This window comes from Lagopus muta, chromosome 1, assembly GCF_023343835.1.
Source record: "Lagopus muta isolate bLagMut1 chromosome 1, bLagMut1 primary, whole genome shotgun sequence".
Taxonomy (NCBI): domain Eukaryota; kingdom Metazoa; phylum Chordata; class Aves; order Galliformes; family Phasianidae; genus Lagopus; species Lagopus muta.
The window spans coordinates 54,384,146-54,412,124 of NC_064433.1; the positions used below are offsets into that span (position 1 = coordinate 54,384,146).

General features: G+C 38.3%; 1 protein-coding gene across 1 annotated transcript; it reads left to right on the plus strand.

Annotated features, from left to right (window-relative positions):
- Positions 1 to 33: 33 nt before the first annotated feature.
- Positions 34 to 27,979, plus strand: LOC125694615 (tyrosine 3-monooxygenase-like). The gene is made up of 12 exons (XM_048948175.1): positions 34 to 171; positions 1,094 to 1,268; positions 3,465 to 3,553; positions 7,100 to 7,167; positions 8,334 to 8,384; positions 10,989 to 11,134; positions 16,549 to 16,684; positions 17,637 to 17,706; positions 19,362 to 19,418; positions 21,563 to 21,658; positions 26,129 to 26,262; positions 27,820 to 27,979. Exons 1-12 carry the CDS (start codon positions 34 to 36, stop codon positions 27,977 to 27,979), a joined length of 1,320 nt encoding a protein of 439 aa, XP_048804132.1.

Consider the following 27,979-nt stretch of genomic DNA (forward strand, 5'->3'; position numbering starts at 1 on the left):
TCAGGCCAAACGCAAGAGTCCAGTGAGGAGAAGATGTGTAGTGCAGAGTCCCTAAACAGGCGAGGTAGTCTTGACTCCAGCAAGGCGGATGACAGAGACACTCTCATACTGAACTTCACCCTCTGCACTGTAAAGAAGACGGAGCTCTCTAAGGCAGCTAGAGTCTTTGAGGTACAGACTGCACTTTTCACCTGTTGTTCCCTACCTCCACAGACCCACTTCTACTGTTCCTATTGCCTTCACCTCTCCCATTCTGCTTCTCCATCTCTCTCGCCTTCCTTTCTCTCTGCCTGCCTGTGCTCTCCACCTGCTTTACTCCTTCCTTCTTGCTCCTGTTGTGCTACAGATGCTCAGAGAGCATGAATGATTTCTCTAGGTAAAGAAGGAAAATTTTCTGAATGGAAGAAGCAACTAGATAGTTATTTAGAAGAATCACAATTCTATGCAAGAGCATATACCAGTCTGTTTCTTCTTTCTATCAGTTGTGGTGGTCAACTATGACAGAAAAACAGGGCAACATTTGAAATACTTAAATGTAGGGATGTTAGGAGCCAATGATTTTTTTTTTTTTTTTTTTTTTTTTTTTTTCATATTTGGCAGGAAAGACAGAAAATACAAGAGCTGTAAATCACAGAGGCATTATGTATTCTAAGAGCATGAACTATCCTTACAAAGTGCTCACTCTTGTCTGAGAAAATGAATAACCCAAAATTAAAGCATTGTATTTGTTACTTATTTCTAATTATTTGCAGTTATTTAATGATTATGGTGCAATTACACATCAATAGATCTGCTTCCATTCTGCTGGCTCTTGAGAGTTACACTCATTTGTTATTTCTGCACAGATGAAATACTGCAATCAACAATATCTCATCTTTCATCTCTGTCTCCTTCTACCTAATTCTACTGTGTTTACTCTAGCTCTGCCTGTATCTTCCTTCTAAGCTGGGCATTAGTAGACTTCATTGCTTAACATGTACTTCTTGCTAAGATCTTTTTTCATCACCTTTTAAAGACATTGCAGAACTGTCTCTAGACTTGGCTTTTCATATTTTTGGAAAAGCTTCATCATATTAACATCTAGCTCTTGCAGATGTTTGAAACTGAGATCCATCACTTTGAAACCAGGAGAATCAAAAAGCTCAAGAACTCTGCTGATCATCTTGACATTTTTGTTGAATGTGAAGTTCACAGAGCTGATATTAGTCACCTTATCACATCCTTAAAGAGAGTAACAGAGGATGTGAAAACGGGCAATGAAGACAAAAGTAAGAACCATATACATATGCTAATGCTGTTTTATTTGTATTTGGAGTAGTTTTTTTTGTTGGCAGTTCTTTTTCTGAGGTTGTTAATTACCTTTAGCTCAATGATAATAACTTCATTAGACTGGAAAGCAGGTGAGCATGCACTTTTTTTTTTAAACATGTGTGACTCATTTCCCTGGGATCATTCCGGCTGTTGTGAAAAGGAGGGCATTTTGGCATTGTCAAATTCCAAATTTGACAATGGAACAGAGGTGAGAATAGTGTTCCAAAAAGAGGGAAATGAGAAGGAAAGAGAGGCAAAGTAAGAAGCTCAGGAGAAACTGGAAGCACTTCAATGACAGGAAACCTGTGGACTGAGAAATGAGAACTTGGAATAGAACTGACTGCAGACACTTGCTGGGAATGCAGTAATGTGGCAGAGAGTCTGAATGTTTCTTTTGCTTGTAGTGTATGGTGTTGGTTTTGCTAAAAATGAGCTGTAGATGTCTGTTTATTGTGCCGAGGCTGCTGCCATTTGGCTCCAGTAGGATTCTCTTGAGTTAGATTGCTCTTCCACTGAAAAGAGCTAAATGCTACCTGCTGGAAAAAGCTTCCAGAGTGTAAGAGGAAGAGAGGATCAGCAGAAAACCTTGAGGTAGTGGTCTCACTGGTAGAAGCAGGTGATGAGCTTCTTGTAAAATGCTGCAAGTGGCTACTCTGCTAACAGCCAGTTGAATTACCATAGCAAGATGGAAAAGTGTATCTGTCAGCGACAAACTGCTCTTTGTCCTGTTTACAGGCAGATAGGAAATGAATGAGTACAGGAAACTGTTAGAAATTGGGAATGTCAGAAATGCCCCTGCTAGATGAGAGAGATAGATTGACTCATGGTTCCCTGAATATGAAACTGCTTTCAGGCTTCCAATACTTGCCAACGCCAGGCAGCAATCCTCAGGGACCTTTTAGCTAATCCAGTTCTGTTTGGACACCTTTGGGTGTTTCATGAAATTCACCTTCAGGCTAGTGATAAGAGACAGTCCAAGCTGTCTTCAGGGACTGCAGGGATATCAAAAGGATATTGCTGTCATCAGGGCAAGTGGAGAGCCAAGTTGGCTTTGGAACTGAAGGAGTGTCTCTTTAGGATTTCCTTGGTAGCTGAGAGATTTGTGCTCAGAAGAAATTCTTCATTTTAGATTTGCCGGAACTAGGATCTGTGCTTAGCATGGTCTGTTAAAAGACTGAGAAAAAAAAAAAGAGTTGATGTAAGACATCTGTCGGACTTGTATTTCTTCCTTCTTATTGCAGCATTGCCTATTATTGCATGAAAGAACTGAAATTTCCTAAATTAATGTGCTTTTCTAGCTTTACACTTCAGTGCTTGGGTGTAATTTAATAGGGCTAAAGCTGGGTTTGTCATTCAGTACATAGATACCTGATCTCCTCTTATCAAGTATCAGATTCAGGTGACTCCTAAAGGTCCTTTTCTCAGCTACAGTGACAGAGTGTGGCTTCAGCATCAGTCTGATCTCAGAAAGCAACATTAACTTTGCATTTCTTCTGTGGTTTTAAACTTAGTTAATTATAAGTGCTGGGATTTAAATTAAAATTAGTACTGTATAAATATTCTTTTAATCACCTGATTAAAAGTTCCTCACTTCAAGGGAAGGAAACTGTTGGAAATTCAGCTAATGCTTTATTTATTTTCCTAGGGAAAAAAAAAAAAAAAAAGAAAGAAAAAAAGAGAAAGAAAGAAAAAAAGAGATAAAAAGAAAAAAAAGTAATATTCTCGGCCTGTTTTGTTTTGAGAAATTAAATTGCTGATCTCACTTTTAACAGTATGAAAATTTAAGAATACTGTTTAGACAAGATCAAAATATTTTTGAAATCCAAAATGTAGAACAAAATTTGTTGTACTGTTCCAAAAAGAACATCCCATTTGATGTAAGATGAAATATTTTTGACTTTAAAGATTATTTCTCCTAATTAAAACTGGTAGTTTATCCTTACAAGTTAGTTTCAGATCATTTTTCGTCCAGTCCTACAGCTTGGTCAGCAAACTGAAACTCAGTTACAGATGTACAGTGATGCATAGTTGTGAATATTTATATATTCAATGATGAAAAGAAAATTTGTAATCATCCACATAACTTCTGCTTTTTATGTCTTTCTTACGTTACTTGATCCTATTTAATTTAATTCTTACTTCTTTCTCTACAGTGCCCTGGTTCCCCAGAAAAATTCAAGATCTAGACAAATGTCACCACCTGATCACCACGTATGAACCCAGTTTTGACCATGGTCACCCTGTAAGTTTGATGTCACAGTTTGTTTTCCAAAAGGGAACGTTCTATAGGGAATATTTTCATTTGTTTGTTTGTTTGTTTGTTTGTTGTTTGTTTGTTTGTTGGGGAGAATTTCAGTAATAAGAGAACACTCTGGGAAAAAAAGCAAAGAAGAGCCAGGAAAAGGCTGATATTCAGTGAAGTTAAGGATTGCAGAATGAATAAATTAACAAGAGAAGCTTATCGGCCTTGATTCACCAAAGTAAACATGATTATCATTATTTCAATTTTAGTCTTTAGCTTGTGTTTTCATTTCATTGTTTTATTAAAATAAAAATCTCTATTTTATTATTTTACCCCTATTTTCTTTGAAGTATACCCACTTTCTACCATTTGGTCCACCTAGACTTCAGGTTTCTCAGTTTTCCACATTCTGTATTTCCCATGAATTTATTTTTCAAACACTTAATGTCTGCATTTCTAAATTTGTATATGCCAGAAATCTCAGTCAAGTGCAGATGTACAGTGGACAATAATGAAGCAGCAAAGAGCTAGTTGCTAAGAAATACCGTATTGTCAGATTCCACAGAGAGAAGTATGATGCCTGAACTTGAATTCACTGTTTAGACAACAAATAAATCAGATACATGGCAGCACAGATTCATGGACATAATACTGGAACTAATGTTTAAATGTGACTGAAGAATCTCAAAATATCTAGTGATTTCAACTGAAATAATCAGGTAAAATTTAAATTGGAAGTGAGTTTCAAAGACTATAATTCTTATTCACATTCATCTTTTCCCAAGGTTTCTGGAGCCGGAGTTTTGACAGTATTTACTGATAATTTTCTGTCTGCAAAATATTGTTACAATGATTGTTATGGGCTTTCCTTTGGATTCAGGCATTAGGTATTCATTATGAGTGTGCCACAAACAGGGTATTACTCGTAACAGATTTGTGTATGTACTCAGACCTGTAACATCTGCATGGTGCCAGGCTCTGCTTCGCGTGGTTCAGTGCTTGAGGTTAGAGGGGTGAGAGTGGGAGCTGTGATGGCTGAAGGCAGATTCCAGAATTTGCTTTTTTTTTTTTTAATCCTGGTTTTGTGGTGGTTTATTTTTCTTCTCACAAGATAAGGACTCTATAGGATTTCTTGCTGTTTTAAAACTTTCAAAGTGTTTTTTACAATGGTGATTTCCATTTTGTATTGGGGACTTTCTCACCATACCAAAATCTGTGGAGGAATGGTTCAGGCTCTCAGCATGCCCCTTGGTAGCCCTGTTCAGCAGGTAGGTGGGATAACTGAAAACTAGGCAGATTCAATGATGATTTTTCATGAAAGAAATAGGAGAAGGAATTCTGCAGACACCTCCCTGCTGCTTACTTTGCCACGTGAGCAGGAACTGGAGCTTATCAAAACTTCAATTTAAGCATCTCTTTTGAAAAGGACAAAGGAAAATGTAGGAGTAGGACTTGATGATCCTTATAAGTCCCTTCCAACTTGGAATGTTCTGTGACTCTTTGATTCTAATATCTAGAAAATATAGATTAGGAGGAGAAAAAATGCAATGCAGACTCCTACTCCACTGATGCTAATTCTAAGACAAAGTACTGGGGGAAAAAAAAAGGTTTCCAGATACAGCATAGTGAGATATGAATTCTGAACAGATGAATAAGTGAGCTATGAATTCTGTACAGATGAATAAGGGAATCTGAAGGGCCATTTCCTGACTGTACATCTCTGTGTGGAAAAAAAATATAACAATAATTCAGGTCTATATTCTATTTTTGATAGTGATTTATTAAACTAAAAATCTCTAGGAGATCTTCAGATCAACCTCAACCAGGATATCAGCATGGAGTTGGATTCAAGTTGATCCGCGTGCATCCCATCCAACTCAGGATATTCTACGACTCTCTCTTTCATTCTTCCTTGCATCTTTCTGATAGAAACATTCCAAATATTTGCCTATGTTTTTCCTGAGCTGACTCTGAGGTGTTTTTTCTCATGAGATTAATGAATACATATTGGGAATTATTTGAATAAGACTAAGTTCCTCTTCAATTTGCTAAATAGAAGGTGTGAGTACTGAGTAGAGTGAAAGAAAGCATTAGCAGTGTAGAGTTACTGAAGTACTGAGTGGAAATAAATTGATGCTGCAGAACGCAGTGCAATGTAGAAATGCCTAAACTTGAAGCAAGTTAGTTCAAGCACTGGAAACCATTTTCTGTTGCATGAAGAAGCACAAATCAGCCTCTCTTTACTATGCTGCTGAGCATGGTTCAATGTGGGCATGCTGGTGGAAAGTATAAAAACATGATAATGTATACAGCTGGCTCAGAAATTTTGTGTACACATTTACTACCGAATAGGTACACTGATTAGGAACTGTTGTGCTTCCCTGGGGAGATCCCTGCTGCAGGGACGAAGATGAAAGGTCCTAACACCAAGAAGAGCCTGGTCCAATGGCTTTACGATGTGTTTTACATGGGCACATTACACCTACTGATAAGCAAAGGTGGTTTTTGGGATCCTGTTCTTCCCTTAGATTTATGCACACAATACTCATTAACTGTAGTATTACTGCTATTATTGCTACACTGAAAATTATGTGAATAAACCTAAGGGAGAAAATTGGCTTGTAGAAGGCAAAATGGTTCCAGAAAGTTCTGAATATTTGAGAATAATAAATATTTGTACAGTGATGCTGATCAACACTGCTTTATGAGTTATATTAGTAACATGGCACCAGATTTCAAACATTATTCCTCTTATGGATGATGTAAAATTCAAGGGAACCTAATTCCACAAGTTTTTTTTTCTTAGTAAGAGCTGGAAAACTCTGCTTGAAGCTAGACTTCTAGTAAATACTGAGGAGGAAAAAATGAAAATGTCCATATTTAATATGTAAACTGCCCTTTTGAAACAACACCTCTGAATGTGTCTTCATTATAACATGGCAATAAATGAGCATGAGGAGATTCAGCTGAATGCACATTTTTTTAATGTATTAAGTGGTTGTTCCAATGATTTCTAGACAGTGAAGACTTCTTATTTTCTCACTGTTCAGGTGTACTGTGCTTTATCTGGTAAGATGATATCAGACTTGGTACTGTTATGTTCATCACTCTCCAGTGCAGCAGCTTTTGTGCTTAGCAAAGACGTGCAATGACTCAGAGATTCAACTCCTTTCCAGCAGAAGAGATTAGCCACCGCTAATTCAATTATATTTTAGCATGATTTTCATTTAAATTTAACTGTAAGTTTAATGGTCTGTGAGGTAGCATTTACGAATAACTCCAAAACATTTGCACCAAGACATGTTACTTTCTTCTCTGCCACAAAGCCCAGGGTTTGAGCAGAATGTCATGGATGTAACCAAGAGCAGATTTTGGCTTGCCTTGTTCAAAAGGATCACGATTCATTGCCTTAGAGACAACAACTTAAAAGAAACCTAGTTGTTTTGAATGCTTCTGCCAGAGAATTTATTCATGCTCTGAAACATCTCTTCATGTAAAGTGCTTTTTTTTTTTTTTTTTTTTTTTTTTAATTATGTTCTAACTCAGGGATACACTGACCTGGAGTACAGGAAGAGGAGGGCATACTTTGCTGACCTTGCCTATAATTACAGAGTGTAAGTATAAGGCTGCTGAAAAGATGCTTCTCTTTCACTGTGTACTTTCAGACATCGTCATGTGGAGGAAATACCAGAGACTAAATATTTTGTCGATGCATCTATGAGGCTATTTAATAGAAAACAGAATCTAGAAACAGAACGTTTACCTTCATACTTTTCATAAACTTTTCTCACAACACAGCAAATACATACTAAGATAAAGTAATGAGGTTGAATTTACATCTCACTGAGTGTCTTATCAGAGGTAATTCCTCCACATGGGTCTTTCTATCTTTTTCAAGAAACTACGAGGAACAATGTTTATGAAATTCCTTGGCAAGATTTTAGAATGTATTTTTGACAAAGAAAAGAAAATTTACTATTTTTATTATTTATTTGTCAAAAGTCTATGCCCACGCAGATTAAAATTCCCAACTAAATTTTTCCTAATTGGAACAATGCGATCAAGACTACAGTCTTTTCTAATAGGAAGACAGAAAAGCCTAAAAAACTCTTGTGTCTCATGTGTATGAATGAAAGTGTTATTGTCTTTCTGCATAAAACTTCATTAGAATCACACTGCTGTCTGGGGGAGATAACTATGTGGTTAGAACAGGTTGTGGAAGTCCAAGAAATGGTCAAACTTCCCAAGTTAGAATTCTATCTGACAATAGTTTTCTCAGTGCCACTACATGCTATAGATAGTCCATCATAAAACATCACAAAAGCATATAATAAAATGACTCAGAGCTATTGGAGTGTGGAAGACAAGACTGTCTATATGAGAAATCATTGTGTGCCTGGGCATCTCTGTGCTGATGAGTTTGGTGATGATATTGTGATGATCATGTCCTCCAGAGACAGATCACGCAGACACACAGTGTATGATGGTTGCTAGATTGCAATCAGCAGAGGAAAAGTTAAGTTGGAATGCCTCTTTCTTCTTCTGTCAAGCAGAACACGACTCTCTTTCTTAACACATCCCTCTGTTTTCTCCCCAGATATAACAGTTGAGAAAATACACATAAGAATCTACCTAGACAAATAAGTGATTAATTATATACTATTTGCTATTTCTATATTAATTACAGCAAACATTCATTGTGCTGGCAAAGAAAGAAATTCTTGAAGTTGAATTTGAATCTTGCTTTAGAAGCATGCATTACTTCCTCTCTTCTTTACAGTGGGGACCCTTTGCCTTACATCGAATACACAGAGCAGGAAACTGCAACTTGGTGAGTTTGTCACATATACTCTGACTCCTGCACCATTCCACTACAGTACTAGGAAGGACTGGCAGTGTGAGGCAGTAATTTGAAACCATCTTTAGCCACTTCAGATCTTACTCTATAGTGAAGTATTTTCTTTTGGCCATTTGTTTTACAGAAAGCCATTCTCAGAGCTAAAACTGACTATTCACTTTCTAGAGCAAAATGCATTTTCCTGATCATTTCCCTGCTAGACCATTACATCAAGATATCAGAAGCCACAAAACACCTGGAGCCTATAGTAGAATATCTTAAACTTGGGAAAAGTGCCACATGCACATAATAATCTTTGTTCAATTTGCTGTTTAAATGGAAAGATAGCCCAAAGGCGGGGGAAAAGAAGAATGCTGGGGAACTGAAAAAGTGGAAGTTTAAGTAATTTGCTCAAATTATATAGGAATTTTATATCCATGTCAGGTATTAAATACATATATTAGATGTCTCATTCCAGGACCTCAACCAAAGGGCCTTTCCATCTTTTTTCAGTAATTATTTTATTTTAAATAAGATTTACCATGCCACAGAAAGCTAGAATCACATAGAATAGAGAACTTGAATCCAACTCAGCCAGGCAGTCATATTATTATTAAGCTCTAATAGGTTTTCATAAAATCTTTCAGTTGTCATGTTGGCCAGTGTCATGTTCATAACTGCTACCACTAGCCAGCAATCTTGGCATGGTATATTGTGTGTGAAACTCATATTTAAGAAAATTTAATTTTGTATTCTTTCCTTTCTTTTTTTTCTTTTTTCTTTTTTCCCAAACTCTGTCATTCCAGTTCTCCACCTGGAATTAGTCCCAGTGTGGTAACAGAACAGACCTTTACAGCAGTATATGCCTATTTCCTCAAAAAGCAAGCCCCAGCAATCTATGTTGTCTTGTCTTGTGAAACTGTTTCCAAAATTAGACCTCCCAATGGTTATCACAGCTCCTCAGAGCTGTGACCTGACATCAGGTAACAAAGGAAAAACAAAATGTAATTGAGAACAGTGCAATCAAATGGGAAATTTGTAGCACAGACTGAATTCTTCTGAAGAGAATTTTCTCTGAAGAGTTGCTGGATGCCTTCAGTTTGTAGCAACATGGTTATAAAAATAAAAACTAATCAAGTGCAGAAATATGACTTTCAGGAAAAAAAAAAAAAAGGTGAAGATGAGCTGAGTTTCTGTTTTTAAGCAGCACGCTGTGAAAGGCCCTGAAACTGAGTAATCACATAAGGCTTCTTGTGGGCAAAAGATATGAAGGTGTGACAAGAAAAAGGGAAAATCTAGGACAAAATTACGGGGGTATACCTGTGACATCTTCATAAAAAAAACTGAATAGTACCACTTTTTATCCAAATCAATAAGGAAATATATGTAAAACATCTTTCTCTTCCCATCTCTGTACCAGACCTTCAGGTATCAGCATAATGGCCCTTTGTGGAGACAAGTGATGCAGAAAACAATGTGATTATTTTAGAAATAAAAAGGATGGAGTACCGTAATTTTTTAATTCTACGTCAGTTTTCTGAAAGATGATCCATGATTGAGGGTCCTTTACAATCAAACTAGCACCTCCATGTGATGAGGCATCACATCTATTTGAGATGCTATTCTAGGGCAAGCTAAACTGCCCTCTGGAGATGTCTGCTACTCTCTTTTGACTTTTGAGGGAACTTAGATGATTTCCTCTGTGGACTTAGAGGGAATGGATGCTTGACTTAGGACAATTCATCACTGCTTTCTGAGTCTCTCTGTGTTTCTGTGGTAGTCAATGTTTGGATAAACAGTAGAGTGATACTTTGATAAAAGGGACCATATGTGCAGCAGTGTAAACAGTTCTGCTCTCTCTAAACTCCGGTCTAGCATGGAACTGTGTGCTAGTTCAGATCCCATGCAATCCCACTGAAGTCAGAAGTTGTCTGAGGGGAATAAGCTAAGGCAACTTTTGAACTCTAGTTATTCTCATTTTTTCTTCATTCTTCCACGGAAATGGCCCAGTCTCCTGCAGCTTTTGCAATAGTGATAGCAGCCACTGTTTCCTTCTGTTCTTTTATTTTTATTCCTCCTAAGTTTTGAGATTTGTGTTGTATGTTTTTTTTTTGTTTGTTTGTTTGTTTTGTTTCATTTTCTCCTTCCCCATTCATTCTGATTCATTACTCTCATACTGTGTAAGATATCCATATAAATGGACAGAGACATTACAGAGTCTGGCTATCGCCTCCATAGCAACAATAGCATCACACACACACAAAAACAGCAATACAAAAACAACAAAAGAACATTTTCCATAGCCAGTATTTCCAAGAATGATGTCAATTTTCATAAAACAAGATTTATAAAAATTGTTAACACCCTAGGGCTATGTCTGAGCAAAAATAATCATTTCTATAAGTTTTTGTTTGTTTGTTTGTTTGTTTGTTTTTGCCACTACTGTTTTTATTACTCCTGGTTGGTTTTTTTTTTTTACTGTTTTTTTACTACTTGATAGTTTTGTACTACTTTTTAGACTGCCACCTATGCTTGAGGGTTATGCTTTAGGTATTTAATCAGTGAGGTGGGACACTCTACACAGCTCTTGCTTTCCAGGAGAGAAGTCTACAGGAAGCTGAGAAGCCTCTACCCTACTCATGCCTGCACACAATACCTGGATGCTTTCCAACAGCTGGAGAAACACTGTGGCTACCAAGAAGACAACATACCTCAACTTCAGGATGTGTCCAGATTTTTAAAAGGCCAGTCATTTTGAACCACGACTTGTTCTATGGTTTCCTGGATATTTGGTGGTAGCTGGAAAGCTGCATGGAGGAGAAGGATCTAGGGTGTAAGCTAACTGCCAGCTGAACATGAGCCAGCAGTGTACGCAGGGGGCCAAAAAAGCCAATGGCATTCTGGCTTGTGTCAGAAATAGTGTAGTCAACAGGATGAGGGAGATGATCATCCCTCCGTACTCAGCACTGGTGAGGACACACCTTGAGTACTATGTTCAGTTTTGGGTCCCTCGTGGCAAGAAAAACATTGAGGCCCTGAACTATGTCCAGAGAAAGGAAAAGAGGAAAAGGAACTGTATAGAGTCTGGAGCACAAGGATATGAGGAGCAGCTGAGGTTGTTCAGTCTAGAGAAGAGGAGGCTCAGGGGAGACCTTATTACTCTCTACAAAGACTTGAAAGGAGCTTGTGGCAAGGTGGGAATCAGCCTCTTCTTCCAGGTAACAATGATGGAACAAGAGGGAATAGCCTTAAGTTGCATCAGAGGAGGTTCCAGTTGGATATCAGGAACAGTTTCTTCTCATAAAGTGTGGTGCTGCACTGGCACAGGCTGCCCAGGGAGGTGGTGGAGTCACTGAATCTGGAGGTTTCCAAGAAAAGTGTGAATGTGGCATATTAGGGACACAGTTAGCAGGCATGGTGCTGATGGGTTGATGGTTGGACTTGATGATCTTAGAAGAAAGAGAGCCTGCAGTACTATTATTAAGCCACAGGATGAATACATTCTCTTGCCCAATGAGATGTGTCACTCAGCTGATTTACCATTGCTATCAAAAATTAACTAAAGAAAGGTTGTCTTTGAAACCTCCTTGTTCATCCTGAGTGACAAGCAGATGTGCCAGAGAGTGTAGGACAGCTGCTCACTATGTCAAAACAGATAAATAAAAACACTGCCTTAACTTTACATAAATTCCATTTAATCTAGTACTCAAGGAATAAAGCGACCTGTTCCATGCATCAGTAGATGAAGATAGTAAACTTAGTTAAGCTTTCTGTGCCTGAATATGTTTCCAAGACACTGCCAATTTTAGTAAAGTTAAATTATCTGATGATAAATACACTATTGCACTTTTAGTGTAAGAGAGTGGAGGACTGGCTTATATATATGAATTGCATCTCTCATGAACATGCCGGCACCATCACAACCAGCTGTAGGAATTTTCATGTGTATTATGTATTCTCTTCTGTATTTTCTCACTTATATTTTCTCTATTCAGCTATCTGTTTCTTCCCTAGGATTACAGATATTTTTCTCATGAAGTAATTTATCTCATCTTGTTTGATTTGCACAGTAGTTGACAGCAGAGAGCTACAGAAATCACGTATATTCAATACTCTGTAACTGAATCAGCTGACTGCAAAGTGAAAGAGTTTAGGACAACATAATATCCTGTCATGCACTATTTCTCTTGCTCATGTTGTTGACAGGATTTGATTGCATGGAGTCTGGACCTGTTCAGTTATTTTGTAGGCTCTCATTCTAAAATTTCTCCATGCTTTGCAAAACAACAACAACAAAACAACAACAACAACAACAAACAGTAAAAATGGTCAATCTAAAAATTCTTCTAGTAAAATTTGAGATAATATTCAAAGGGAGTATAAGCTTAACTACTTCAAAAAGAGCATGGCTAGTGTAAGCTAACTGTCCAAATTATTTGACTGAGAATGAGAACCAGAATGTCAGAATCATTTTATTCCATCCTGGCATGGGTGTTGAAGGAAAATGGAAAGAATGGCTCTCTGGAGTGCTGGTCCTACTTTCCTTAAAACGTAGATAAAATCTGCTGTTCAGCCTTAAGACGTTATGAAATATTAAGCAGAGACAGAACAGAATTGGTGGAATGTATTATGTTTACTGATAGACACTTAAGAGTCAGTAAGATATTTTGGATGCTTGGAGACTTTGAATTGATATTCTCTTTATTTTTAATGACTAGTATGATTGTTTCACTATGCAGAAAATTTTTAGGATTGCATTAAAATTGACATTACTGCAAGATTTCTTTGCAAAAAATTCTGTCTGAGTCAGAAGCATCTGTAATGCTTTCAAAAGCTATGTTAAAGACAACCTTGTACCAGTCATCCACTGGGTGAAGGATATGATTTGTAAGGAGTTATTCTTATTTATTATTAATTTGGTTGGCTTTTACCAACATTTTTTGGCAATGCCAGAATTTTTGCTCCTGCAACTCATGAATCAACAGCTTAGGCTCTTTCCTGTGCTATGGATGTGCAGTGTTCCACCAAACAAACCTCAGCTAATCCCCAGGACATTAGGTCTCCCAAAGTTCCTTGGCATACTATGGAGGAATTTCACTCACTACACCCTGTATAAAGATGCATCGTGCTGTTCATCCTGTCACTGGTTAGCTCTGGTTGAGCTCTGAACTCTTCCAGTTTGGACACAAATCCCAGCACATATCTTTACTGAATAGTGCCTGTAATGACTGGACCATTCTTTAGAATATGTGATGATAAATAAGCCTTTGTCTAATAAACTATGGAGATGCAGAGAGAGGGAGGAATATCCTGGATAGAAAATTATCATGTTATAGCCAGCCTAGAAAACCAGATGAAATTCCATCTTGTCTTTTACACAGCAGTGTCTGTGAACACTGCCAAGCAATTCCTTTTCAATTTAATACAAGTAGAACTACAAGATCTGCCTAGTGTTACCTACTCTGGTAATGAGGTTGGTTTATACACAGATGGACCCTACATCATAAGTATTTCAAGATTACTTAAAGTGAATTTAAAGGATTAACCAGGTGACAGATTAACATAATGTTTTTTTTTCTAACAGATTAATTAGACAAACCTAGATACTTCTTTCTTTCTAGGAAAGATGTTTGGATTTAGACATTCATTGTCATCTGCAGCTGGAAGAAATTATAGCCAGTGAACTGGCTCAGGCAAGCTCACACTACAATGTGCAGTACTGTATGCACAAATTTTTCTAGGCCAAGATTTAAATCTTACGGATCACTTTAGGTCAACTGCTCAAGATCTTTTCTTCATCTGTTTTTGACTTCAGAGACCTTTGGGCAGCAAGTCCAATCAGTCAAGCCTCCAGTTCTCTACTGATTGCTGGTTTTATTGTGCATTGATGAAATGAAAGTTCAGATTTTGCAGATAATACCTTCAGCAGATAACTTTTTCCTATGGCTTTGGTAGGCAACTTGCCAAGCTTGTTCCATCAACAGACTGTATGATTCACTGGCCTATTTTTAAAAAAGAATCCCAGGAACACAAGCTTTAATTTTCATTTCCTTTCAGCTCCTCCAACATGGATTCTAAAACAATATGATTTTCCCTAGACCTTCTCATAGTCTTCCAAAATTGATTTACTTCAAAGTTTAGTACTGGTCTGATATATTTTTCAGATGGTTCAGACTCAGAATTTAGCCCCAAAATTACCCCAAAATGGTTAATTCTTATACCTTTGGTCAGCTTATAGATAGACATAATCTCCATAGATTTTTTTTCTGTTGTTCAGCTTTTTTGCCTTTTTGTACTCATTACTTTGAATTTTGGCAAGCAATAGAAGATGAGCATGGTAAACTCTATCTCTCATACTGTCAGGTAGAAGCATTCTTTCTGTTCATGCTTTTTTGTCTTGAATAGTTTCACATCCTTTGCCACTTCTATTTCTTTCAGTAAGGCTTGTTTTCTCTCTTTGTCTTTGTCTTTGTCTTTGTCTTTGTCTTTGTCTTTGTCTTTGTCTTTGTCTTTGTCTTTGTCTTTGTCTTTGTCTTTCTCTTTCTCTTTCTCTTTCCCTTTCTCTTCGTCCTCTTTCTCTTTTTCTCTCTTTTTCTCTTTCTTCTTTTCTTCCTTTTTTTTTTTTTTTTTTTTTTTTTTTTTTTTTTTTTTTTTTAAATGAGAAAAACACTAACAGGCAGAAAGAGCCAGACAAGAAATGCTGGAAGAAAGATTAAAAAACAAAACAAATCTTGTAAATAGTTTAGTTTCTGGGTGGGATTTTTTTGTTTGTTCATTTACATTAAAAAATTATGTTCTGGGCTTCATGACACAATAGGATATGGATAGGAAAGGGAGAAAAAAACAATTTCTGATTTTTTAATATAGTTTTATGCTTTAAAGCAAATGAAATGTCATTTATGGAAGCTGAGAATGCAACACAGATTTTGAATATAGAACTTCAAAAAGATTGCCATTGGCTCTTTTTAAAAGCAGTGTTTTTCAGTTTTCTTAGCTTTGTAGACCACCAACCATGTTTCCCATGGAAATGAAGATTATGTGTTCTGTTAACCATAGAACTGATTGTTTTGCTAGCTGTTCTCACGGACCTTCCATAGTAATACAGAGTGCCCAGAGATAACACTGATTAGCACAAGGTAAAAACCAAGTGCAAGTGTTACATTCTTCTAACCTTTCCTGCAGATACATGCAAAACAAAATGTATATGGTCACATCACTAGGAAGGTATTTAGCTAGTTCTAGGCAATCATGATGGTGAAAAAATCAGAAGGAAAAATAGCTGAGAATAGCTAATGAAAACTCTGACATTAAATGGCTAAGGGCCAAATTTCAACACCCTCATCTCCAGCAAGGACCTACTTGTTCCTTCTCCTGAGTGTTCACATTCCAGTGAAGTTCAGACTGAAAGCTAAAACTGACAGTGAGGCTTTCCAGTGCTTATCTAAATAATACATTTGAAACTCTGACAAACTGAAATGAAGTTGGGTAGCATGTGGGGCGTTCTGAACTAGATGCACTGACAAACAGAAGAATTGCCGAGAGTGGGTCATGTTCACAGTTCACGTACTTCAGTCTTCAACAGCATGAAGTACCAGAGATTTTAGAGTGGGGAATAAGAAATTCTGCAGGAAAGAGAGGCTTACACAGCAACCAAGCCTCCAAGTAGAGCAAGGTGCTCTTAGGCAAGTGCACGGTTGGGAGTTGTCCCTTAACAAATTCCTGTTTATCATCTTTTACACATGCAAATGAGAGAGAATCCAAGGATGAGGAAATTAGCTAGGGATTGAAAATGCAGGCTCTATCTCCTACTTGATCATAGGGACCATGTGTGATCTAAGACACATCACAGACATATGGGACATAGAAGATAAATGTGTGCAAATGTGTTAGAAATTTAAGCTGGAGTGAGCAGGATTTCTGTGCCTCATATCATTATTGTGTGACTAAATGTAGGATGAGCAGTCTGGTAGTTTTATGTTACAGTAGTTGGACCCATAAAAGCATTGGAACATTTAGATATTGAGAAGTCAGTATGTTCCTACAATCCTTAGGTGGAGGAAGATAGTGCAGCAGAGTATTAAGGCCTGCTGAAACTTCTTACCCGAAGTGAGTGTGTCATGCAATTAACTGTGGAATTCTGTCTCACTTTCCTTTGCAGAAACAACAGGTTTCCAGCTGATACCAGCAGCAGGACTGTTGTCTGCTCGTGACTTCCTTGCCAGCCTCGCATTTCGTGTCTTTCAGTGCACGCAGTATATAAGGCATTTCTCTTCACCTACACATTCACCAGAACCGTAAGTATGATAACCTGGCACAATCCCATCCATCTGAATGGAAATGATTGCCTTGGGAATAATTTTGGAGCTCTATCCAGTAGTCCACAGAATTAAATAGTTTGAGAAAGTGGTAGCTGAAGATTTAGAAGGGGAAGTCAAGCATGCAAGGGTGTGGGTCTCTTTCTCTTTTGCAAAGTTGTCTGAAAAAGGAAAAGACTGGAGAATATCTGGTTTAATCTTTTCATCCTGCCTTCTTTTGCCATCTGCTGAGGTTTGATTCCCTGCTGTGAAATTCTCCCAGTAACTGCTGGCCAGACAACAGCAATTACATTTCATGAGAAATTACAAGTTCACAGACGTTTTTGTTGTACGCTGGGACAAAACAGGGTCTTTTCAAAGATGTTGTGACATAGGGCACTATTGCCCATGCCATCTCAAGTGAGACAATAGCCAGTGTAGCGGGAGGCAGCTGGCACCCCGGAGCAGAAGGCAGTGCTTTGCCATATTCTCTGTAAAGCCAGACCAGGTATGGAAGCGCCTACTGCGGATTAATTAAAACAGTTAAAATTCTTACACTAGCTCCCTATGGCAGTCTTAGATCACACATGGTCCCAATGATCAAGCAGGGAATAGAGCCTGCATTTTCAATCCCTAGCTAGTTTCCTCATCCTTGGATTCTCTCTCATTTGCTGTACAGCATGGGTTGTCCCTTAACAAATGTCCCTTAACAAATCCTTTACACACATGTGTGCAAAAGATGATAAACAGGAATTTGTTAAGGGACAACTCCCAGCCTTGCACTTGCCTAAGAGTACCTTGCTCTACTTGGAGGCTTGGTTGCTGTGTAAGCCTCTCCTGCAGTAAAGTCTTCACAAGATTCAGTCTTCACACAGAGCAGGAAAACAACAACAATAACAACAACAACAACCAATCTTCCCTTTATTAAATGTGAAGGTCATTTATTTTCCAGAGATTGCTGCCATGAACTGCTGGGTCATGTTCCCATGCTAGCCAACAAGGAGTTTGCCCAGTTCTCCCAGGTAAGAAGCTTGTTCTACTGGCTGTTTAACCAACTGCTCTGCAAGGCAGGCCAGACATGCCTTTAAGGCATGCAGCTTACCCTGCTTGAAATGCTATTTAAAAATTTGGTTGTGTCTGACTCAACCTCCAGCAGTAGTGGGCTAGCAGTGCTGTAGGAGATACATACTCCAAGGGAGTGGTAAGCACCACTTGTAAAAGGAAGGGCAAGCAATGTTGTGGGATTTCTCTGTGGGAGGGCTGTGTCAGCCTACAGCAGGATGCTAGTTGAGCCCTTGTGGTGCTGCTTGTTTGAGCTGTGTGGGCTGCACTATTCCCCTGGCTTCCTGTCTCACGCCAAATAAACCCAGCCACCAAAGCCATTGAGCCCCTAGGCTGACTCTGTCTCCAAATGTACATTTTTATCTCACATGATACTTTAATTTTGTCCATCACCATGTCATTCATTTGAGATGTTTTTCATTTTACAACTCAGTAGATTCTCACAGCATTGCTCATGCTGGTGAAGAGGCTCCAGAAAGCAAACAGAGCTTCTTTGTACAATAAGAATCTATTTAGAATGAGCAGTCAATGTCAGACTCAAGTGAACTCAATGACCTAGTATAATTAAAGGCCTCAGAACCATAGCAGGGGGAAGAAGATAATTCATATTCTAGGCTTATCTGTTAGCGGCCACTGTGAAAACTGGCAATAAGTGCAGAAGGTTAAATTATGCATGTCCCTGTATGAATATCTGAAAAAGAAAGCCAGTTCACCTTACAGATCATGGTCTTCAATTGTATCAGTGTGGATACATGCCAATTTCCATTTTGGTCTAAGTATTGTTTATTACCAGATTTAGTGTAATGGTTTTTAAAATATCCTAAGGTCAGTAGTTCTTTCAGGAAGAGCTCTTCAATTCAGCTCAATGCTAGAACTGAAGACACCATAAAAATAAGACAGCACTTACAAAACTTTCAGCTTTACCCTTTCCCCACCTATAATATTGATTATGCAACATGGGATAACATTAAACAAATTTTCACATTTTTCATTTCACATTTTCACAAAGCATCTTCACAGATGGCATTCACCCCATGAATCTATTTATTTATTTTTGTTACATTCAATATAAAAAGATGAATGAAGGATAATAAACAGTTTGGTTTATTTGATGTATTATACATTTCCCAGGAGAGACAAAAGGAGACACCTACAAATTTTTATCATGGAAATAGTAATTAAAAGGGAGCATAGTTGTGACTAAACAGCATTGCACCTGCATGGATCTGACACATTCGTAAGGGCTTTCAAAAAGAGAATGAGAGACAGAAAGGTAATGGCAGAGATAAAACTCACCTTGCAGTCCTCACATATCATGCCTTCCTATAAATCTGTGCCTTGGGATACAGCATTAAGCTGAGAGACAGTTAACTTTACACAGAGAACTCTGAGGATTACACACTCATCTAATGTGGCTCCCAGTGGTATGTAGCTGGGGGCCAGGGAGAGGTAGGCATCCTGGAAGCCATGGAAGGTCATTTTGGGTGACAAAAACAATGGATAGTTCACGCTATTCATGCTAGAAATGATGTGGTCCTCCCCCTTCCCCTCTTTCTCTCCCTTGGGCTGAATAATCACGCTAGTGTAACACTGCCTGCTTGCCTACTTGCTTTAGGATATTGGACTGGCTTCTCTTGGATCATCTGAAGCAGAGATTGAGAAACTGTCCACAGTAAGTACAGGCAGCAGTTTAATATCACAGGCGAAACCAAAAGGCTTGCTGCATATCCCTCACTATTCAGGGAAGACTCTTCTCTAGTGTCACAGTTTAAGCATGCAAAAAATGAGAGCATCAGCAGAACTGTCTTTTCTCCACACCAACAGGTTAGGAAGGTGCTGGAACAAAAGCTGGAGCTCCTCTGGAGAAGCCCAGAAGCATGTGATTCCACTTTGAGGAAATGCTTACACTTTTTGCTGCTGTAAGAATGTACTCCTGAATCTCAGTCTCTACAGTTCCAGTCACAGGAGGGTCCCAATTCATTTTACAGATTCATCTTGTAGATTGCATAGAGGCTCAGGGCACCATCAGAATTCAGGGCACCCGATATTCATTACTCTCACAAAATTTGTGAGCAATCTGAAAGTAGATATTGACACTTGGTCCTGAATCACTAGTCTTTAAACATCTGTGAAAACAACTTATGCAACCCCTAGCTGCCATCTTAACTTGGTCCGAAAGTGGGCTGGAGGACAGATGATTTTTTTCTGATATGGCAGTTATTTCCCATTCTTGATTATATTGTCAGTTTTATCCTCACCCACCAGGATGAGAATCTGCAGGAAATGGGGTAGACGAGAGGAAATGGTCACACCTGAAATTCCTCAACCAGTGCACAGGTCCACTCCTGCCAAAGTGGAAAGAGGCACGGTTTGAATGAGATTATGACTCACCTAAAATCTATTTGTAGGCAGATGTATGTTACTCCTTTCTTAAACTGGAGAGGATGTAATAAGATTAAGATTCATCTTTTGATTAGACCTAAGAATGATGTGTGCCAGGAAGATATTTTGTGGCATTTCCCAGGTCTTGGTGAGATTGGGTGAAGGCCAGTATCTTACACAGCATTCCTCTGCAAGTATCCCTCTCTGGCTCTGGAAAGGATATGGTAATGTTAGCAGATATGTTGTAGATCTAAAATTTTTACAATATCATTTGGGGTTTTGGGAGATAGAATGATAGAACTTTTTTGAAAGAGCTTCCTGCTGTTAAGGATTTGTGAGAATACTACTTATTAAGTGCCATTCAGATATCCTGAATAGTAAACATACTCTGGATTAGTCTCTCAAACTTCAAATTTTTTAAAAGTTAGACATCTAGCCTAGACTTATTTTTTAAGTTTCTTCACCAGAAAATGAACCTGAAAGAGAAACCAGAAAGAGAAGAATGTTAGAATGAAGAGAAGAAGAAGAATATCCTGACAGAGATGTCTACCATAAATTCTTGTTTCCCTCTGGAAGTCCCCATCACACTCCATTGATAATAGTAATGCAAATAGCCTCAGTGTTAAAACAATATCTCAGCTTTCTAAAAGTTTATTAGAAGCCACAAAGCTATATTTTTTGAATGTCTTATATTTTCCATGTTTCGCACAACATCTACCTAGTATCTCAGGGGTCAGGCTGTGTCCAGAATTGTTCCTTCAACATCCATTTCCTCATACAGCAAAATAAGGGAAGGGATGACAGGTTGGCAGAACCACAAGTAGTTTTTATCATACCACTGTCCAGCATGTAAAAGAAGTATGATCCTAATCATACTTTATTGTAAGAAAATCCCAGAGAGATGTACCTTTATTTTCTATTGCAGCGAGATAAGTTTAAAATTGGTATTATCTTAATGGGTACATTGCTGCTAAAGAATAAGTCATTCTTCAGTTCTTTTTAATGATATCATATAGATCTAAGAGAAGGGAAACTGCCCTGTCAAGGACTTTTCTGATTGTCTTGAACTCTCTGTGGGTGTTTAGCCATCCTTCTGGGTACTATCACAGTTTGTTAGTTTTCACTGTCTATAATCCAACTCAATTTTATTTATTAAAATCTATATAAGAATAGCTACAATTTTATCAGGTTTTGCCCTTTTTAAGGAGTGAGAATAGGAAGGATGTCAGGTTTTGAAAAATATGCATTCTTATTTCTGCATTTTATACGTTGGAGTGAAAAAGTAATTTTCTTAAAACATATAGTTGTAAAATTTGAAGAACCAAAAACATGAACGATTAAGAATAAAAGAAGTTAGAATGAAGGAAAAAGGAAAAGCTTAAAAATGAAATGCCTGCTGAGACTACGATTTTCAGAAATTGTTCTCATTATCAGCTTTATTGGTTTACTGTGGAGTTTGGTCTCTGCAAGCAAAATGGATCCATCAAAGCTTACGGGGCAGGACTGCTTTCATCTTATGGGGAACTTATGGTATGTGTCATCTATGTGGTATCAAAAGATTTCTACAATACAGTTTTCTAAACTCACTGGCAAAAGCAAGGTATTTCCTCACGTAAGACAATATTCTTTAAGACACTGATTTTTCTTTTGTGAAGAAATTCATTCTTCCTCACAAGAAGCTGAGGAGTAGAGGACAAACTACTGTCGCATTGTACAAGTTTTCAACCCTGAGAGATGAAATGTGATGAAACTACACAACCTACAAAATGTCAGATTTGCTTCTTATTATTTCTGTCCAGTAGTGATGCAACTGATTTGAACGTAAAACTCATGTACTTTTCTTGACTATACACTAGAGGGCAATATTATGCCTATTATGAACTCAGCTGCACACTTGACCTTCATGCACGTATAAATCTGAAAGGCATTGACTGATGTGACCAAACAAAGTGACAAAAAAACTGTAAATAAGAAAAAACTGCAAATAGAAAGTGCTTTAGAAGTGTTACATTCATAAAAGTATTTCAGAACTACTTCTACCTTAAATTTTACGCAGGCTAAAATTCGTGTACGCAGGCTGGATACAGCTCTTCTTCAAGGAAAGAGAGACTGTATACCTATACAGAAAGCTTATCGGTTTCATCTCCTTTAGACAAACAGTTGGTAGTGGAGATATTCTCTTCTCCTCAGTTTCACAGTACACTGAAGCAGATGATCTGTTTCTAAGTGCAAAAATTCTGGTGTCAGTAGTTCTCAAGTAGTTCTCAGGGCCTCAAGTTATGAAGATAGTGGGTGATTTTTGGCATTAGCGAGGACAAGAAGGGTTTTCAACAGAACAAAAAGGGAAGAAGGGGGACCAAGTACTCTTTTAAGACTCTTTATAAACTAGAAATGAAAGTTTTCATGGGAGATACATAAAAGCAGACTATAGATAAATAAATTATAGTTTTAAATCAAATACAGTTGTTAAACAGGATGATAAATGCTTCCAGTACTTACGTAGCTTTTGTGGTAATATGCACCACAAAACCTATATGCACAATATTACCTTCCTTTCTGTTTTCTTTTGATACAGTTGAACATAAAAGTCATGCCAGAAACACCTGTCTTTGGTGTCTGGAATTGCATGTACCAGAGTTGTACTTTTCTTCCTCACTAGATACCAGCCAAAGTACCCTTCTCTTCACTAGACCGCAACCAACAAACTGTTCTGTTTTGTATTTAAGTAGTAGGCAAGCACTGCTTGTTCACAAAACTGCTCCATGTAACACAAAAGTATAACAGCATCTCAGATTCCCTAACTGTAAGGCCAACTACAGAAGTGGTAACCATCCTTGATTAATAGGTGCTTGTTGTCATTACTTTGATTATCAGTACTTGAATGGTAACGTCATTGGAAAAGCTTTTGATATAATTGGGCTCATTTGGGTCTTCATCCATCTTACTTCTGAAATTACCTATAGATGTGATGGCATTTGTGCTTAATAGGTAATGAGGAAGTATTCACTCAGAACCCCTTTCCTGCTTACTTTTCACATAACAACCAAAACAGTGTGAAAATTGGTAAGCAATTGATAAGTAATGATGCTATGCTGACCCCATGTGAGCTCAGGAGATTTGTTTCTATGTAACTTTTTGGGACAGCAGATTAGTGGTTTCTGTGCGCTTCACTTGAGCATCTGAAACTTTTGGTACACTAATTATATCTATGGCCTTAAGCACTGAAGTTTCCTTTTAGGGCAAACTGATTCATTTCATGGATTACTTTTCGGAACAATATCAAATACATTCTTTTTCACCTAAACAGGAGAAATATGTGTAATGCAATGCCTATTTCAGTAGAAATGCCTTTTTTTTTTTTCTTTTTTTCTTTTTTTTTTCTTTTTTTCCTTTTTTTTTTTCTTTTTTTCCTTTTTTTTAAGAAATACAGTGGTGGCCAGACTGTTTTGAGTTTTATTAGAAAAGATGAAGTAAAAAATGTTCCCTGCACACAGACCAGAAAGTAGTGAAGCTCATGGTGGCATTCAGTTTCTTAAAGAGCTCATTTTGCAGCTTTAGGATAGCTCTTGAAAAATCTCTAGATAAGTTTCACTCTTGCCTGGGAGAAAGCCGTTGTCCATCCTGATAGTAATTTGCTATCCTTCTCAATACCACCCACTGATACTCTCAGTGTAAATGATAAGCCACAGGCTTATCATTGGAATCCCCAGACTCAGTATCATCTTGAAGCCAGCATAAGTGGAACGGGTAGACTCTCTGCTACTTGTATGACCAGGGAGGCATACTGCTCTAATCTGGGTGAAGAAGAGATTTTTTCAGCAGTGAAGGCTCCTGGACCACTTAAAGCAGGGTGGTTTGGTCTCTGAGGACACAATAAAGACATGAGTTATTAAGGCCAAATTGTTGGCTGCAAGAAGTTAACAACTAAGCAGCTGGAAAGGGCGAGTACTGTTGCATCTAGCTAATTTTATGTGAGAATTCAGCATCAGCAAGGTGTCTACAAACATCTCTGAACTGCAGGCTGGATTGACTCTCTGTGTGAGTATGACCCAAGGAATCGTGTCCTGACTATGAATTCTTCAAAATGTTTTCCTTTTCTCTGTAACACCCACTCTTACCAGTAGGAAGTCTATTTCAAGCATTTTCTATGTATGAGCTGATGTTGCCCAAACAATAATTTGGAGAAAGGCAGGTGATGAAAGGTAGAGGTGAAATGACACCTGCCTGGTACTTGTTCTTGAATACATGTTATCTAACAAATCATTTAATGACAGCAGCTAGGTATCAGAAAGGACAGGAAAATCATACCCAAGTCTAAACTGAACAGTTGTAATGGGTCTGACTGCTGGCCAAACTTGCCTCTTCTGAACTGTAAGAATTCCTCCCCAATAGCTCTCAGTATTGCACTGTTTATTTCACTATACTCTGTCAGCTGTTCTGCATTATCCAAAATGCTTCTCCTGTTAACACTCAGCTGGACTCTGTCCTACATACTGTAAAATCTTATGGCTCATACCACACTTCTGGCAGCACTCAGTGCTACATATCCTTTTCTTGCAGCACAACAAGTACTTAACTTGTAGAGGCCTTTCAGGCCATCCGGTTTCAAGCAGAACATCCACTAAAATCAATGGGATTTCAGCTCTGCTTCAATTCTGACAGCATAGCGGGACCCCTGTGAGGTTTTGAGTTTCTAAAATCTTTTCCCATTAGTCCCCTGGGTTTCTAAGATTATAAGAACAGCCTTATGTTTGTGTATATCATCCATCTTAGACTGTATGAGTGCTCTCCAAGGTTTATTCTTCAATTACACGCTGCAAATGAAGAACAGGAAAAGTGCCATCTTTTAGTGTTTTATATTCTTGATCTTATTTTTTTTTTTAAAGTGTATACGAATTTCTGCACCAGTTCTGCAGCAAATTGGCCTACTGGTTGAGGCAGGCCTCCAATGGTGGAGAGTTCAGACTCAGTTCAGTGCAATATGCAAAAATGTGCTTAAGGGGACTGTCTGAATAAAGTCTTGAAAAGCGTCACCCAGTCTTACCAGCTCTTTACAAGTACCATGGGAGCTGGCATTTGCATTATGAAATAGTGAAAGGAGCCTTCTGAAGACTGGAGAAGCAGAGAAGAAGACAAGCAGGCAACCAGCAAAAATGGATTGCTACAAAAAGACTGTCCCTAATCAGATGGGAGCCCTCTGTTCAGGCTGAAGATGTGAAGAAAGTTCTTGCTTTTGACCAGAGTTGACTTTTTTTTGGCAATATCAAGAACATTTCACTCAAGTGGACACTGCACTCACTATCCTGTTCCCTGGAGGCCAATCCAGATTCAGACACATCTGTGGTGTAGTCCAAATGGCACCGGAACTGAGCTGGTTTTAAGCTTGCCTTGGGTTCAGAAGAACCTGAGCAGAACTTTTAGAAGAAACTCTGTGCTCCAAATACACAGATGGAGTGCAGTGTACATTTATGTCTTGAGTGTTGGGAAAACTTGAAGAGTGCTTAACTGGCATGGGAGCTGTGCTGAAAATGCCAAGAGCATCCCACTTATTCTTCAGTGCAGTAGGAAATGTGGACTTTGTAACATGGTCTGAGGAACTCAAAACAGTGCTGTGCAGTACCATGATTCTTCTGTGATATTGGTTTAAAACATGATACTGAGACAATTGTTTTTTTTTGTTAGAGACTAATATTCTGGGGCATCTGGGGCATAGCATAGAGTTCCTCCTTCCTGTTTGAGAATGTGGCTATGGTACCAAATCATTACAATGCTGTAATAGGGGAAATATCTCTCTCTTTCATTCTGTTCAAACAGAACAAAACAGAACTTTTTATTGTTACTAACTGCTATTTACGAGAAACAGCTTTCTCATTTCTTGGTGAAAGAACAGGAATTGATACTACCTTTAACTATTGCACAATGAGTATTTCACAGCTCAGTAGGCAGTAATTCTTGCTGTGTACAATCATCTATTCTAACCTTTGTTATTTCTGTTGTAAGTATGCTTTATCAAATGAGCCAGAGTACAAGTCCTTTGATCCAGAAGTGACTGCAGTTCACCCCTATCAGGATCAAGCCTTCCAGCCTGTCTATTTCATAGCAGAAAATTTTGAAGATGCCAAGGCCAAACTGCAGTAAGTAATTTCATTGAAGGGGACACGCTAGCTTAAATCCTAATCATAAATACAGCTACCACTGCTGTAATAACTGTGCTAGGCTATCTTATTGCTTGTTTCTGCACAGTGGTTTTCTTAGAGTGAAGATATATACGACAATGTTTAACTGAGAAAAGCGTCATAGGAAATCATAGCTATGTATTCCTATGCCCTTAACCATCCTTCATCTTACAATGCCTCATCTTAGCAGCTTCTGAAGGATGCCTCAGTATTATTCCAGACAAATGGGAAATTTTGAAGAACTGACTTACCCAAGGTCACACGGAAAATTTATAGTAGGATCAGGAATTAACATGGATCAGTGGGGGGCTTAAAAACAAGATTGCCTTTCTCTTCTGATTATATCTGCACAAGAATGCAGACACAGCATTCACAGGCAATCTAATTTCTACCAAGTAGCTGACTGCAACCTAAATAATATTATTTCACATTAGCTTAAGGTGTTTCTAAATGCAGTTCTGTGACTGTGTTATGTAATAAGGGCTTTTGCTTTTTGCCTTTTTTGTTTTTTTTTTAGGAAGCAGAGTTTAAATTCTGGGCCTCCATCTCCAACAGTTAGAACAACAAGACCAATTCTGGCTGGAGGCAGGAGGCTGGTTGTGGAGCTACTGGGAAGCATGCAGGAGTTGAAATAAGGAATTTATTAGGGGAGGAGATCTCGGGCCAGACTTCTTCCCAGCTCCCCCCACCTCCTGCCCTGAAGCGTTGTCTGCTGGGGTTATAGCAATAACAAATTAGGCTCCTCATCTTAAATCTGAGGGTTCAGATTTAGTTATTGTCTTGGCACTGTAAAAACCCAGCTGAGAACTCACTGGCAGAAGAGAGACTTTCAAGAGCTTTTGACTCAGGCAGACCTGAAAAGAACTTAAAAGGACAAAGAATACACCATAGTCAGACTTAAAGCTTTTTCATATGTTTTTTCAAGATAGTTGCTCAGCCAAAGCTCAAAATAACAGAAGACTCAAGAATCTGTCAGAACGGAAAACATAAGGCAACATCAGTACAGGGGGTTCCTATCAGCCTGTACTTAATGGAAACATTGTCAAAAATGGCAAGCAATCGTGGGTGTAGTTGGGTTTTGTGTTTTTTTTTTCTTTCCATGCAGATGGCAAAATAGCCCAGGATGCCTAGTATGGATAGATTTTTAAGATTTTAAGCAGTAAGAGCTACTTCAGGTTATTTCTTGGAAGTGAAGGCAGCAGACATGCTGTGTTTCTGCATTCCTGTAGCTTGTGGTTGTAATAACTCTGAGCTGTGTTAACATAGAGCTGTAAGAGCGCAGAAGGATCTGAGCCAGCCACACTGAAAAAGCAGGCAATGCAGATCTTTTGGGCTGCAAAACACTTCAGCTGCAGGGAGGATATACTGCACCAGAAAACTCTAAGGAGTGACAGTAAGGAAGATGTCACAGCAACCACAGTCAGCCTGAGAAATCTATGCCTACATACTGATAACTAGGTCCTGCATGTAGTGAAATAGTTTTTGAACTAGCAAATCTGTCTTCTTTCCTCACAGAAACTATGCAATGAAGATCAAGAAGCCTTTTTCTCTGTGCTACGACCCATTCACCAGCAGTATAGAGGTTCTGGATACACCACAGAAAGTCAAGAGGGAAGTCAGTCGACTGAAAGAGGACCTGAAAAACCTCTGCCTGTCCCTTGAAAACCTCTCCTAA

Bases quoted from the DNA above. Each gene is read 5' to 3' on its own strand.
- LOC125694615 (XM_048948175.1), top strand. From the start codon at position 34: ATGTGTAGTGCAGAGTCCCTAAACAGGCGAGGTAGTCTTGACTCCAGC. The intron at 172-1,093 runs GTACAGACTGCA...TAGCTCTTGCAG, and splicing joins AGGCAGCTAGAGTCTTTGAG to ATGTTTGAAACTGAGATCCA. The intron at 11,135-16,548 runs GCCAGTCATTTT...TTTCCTTTGCAG, and splicing joins TGTGTCCAGATTTTTAAAAG to AAACAACAGGTTTCCAGCTG.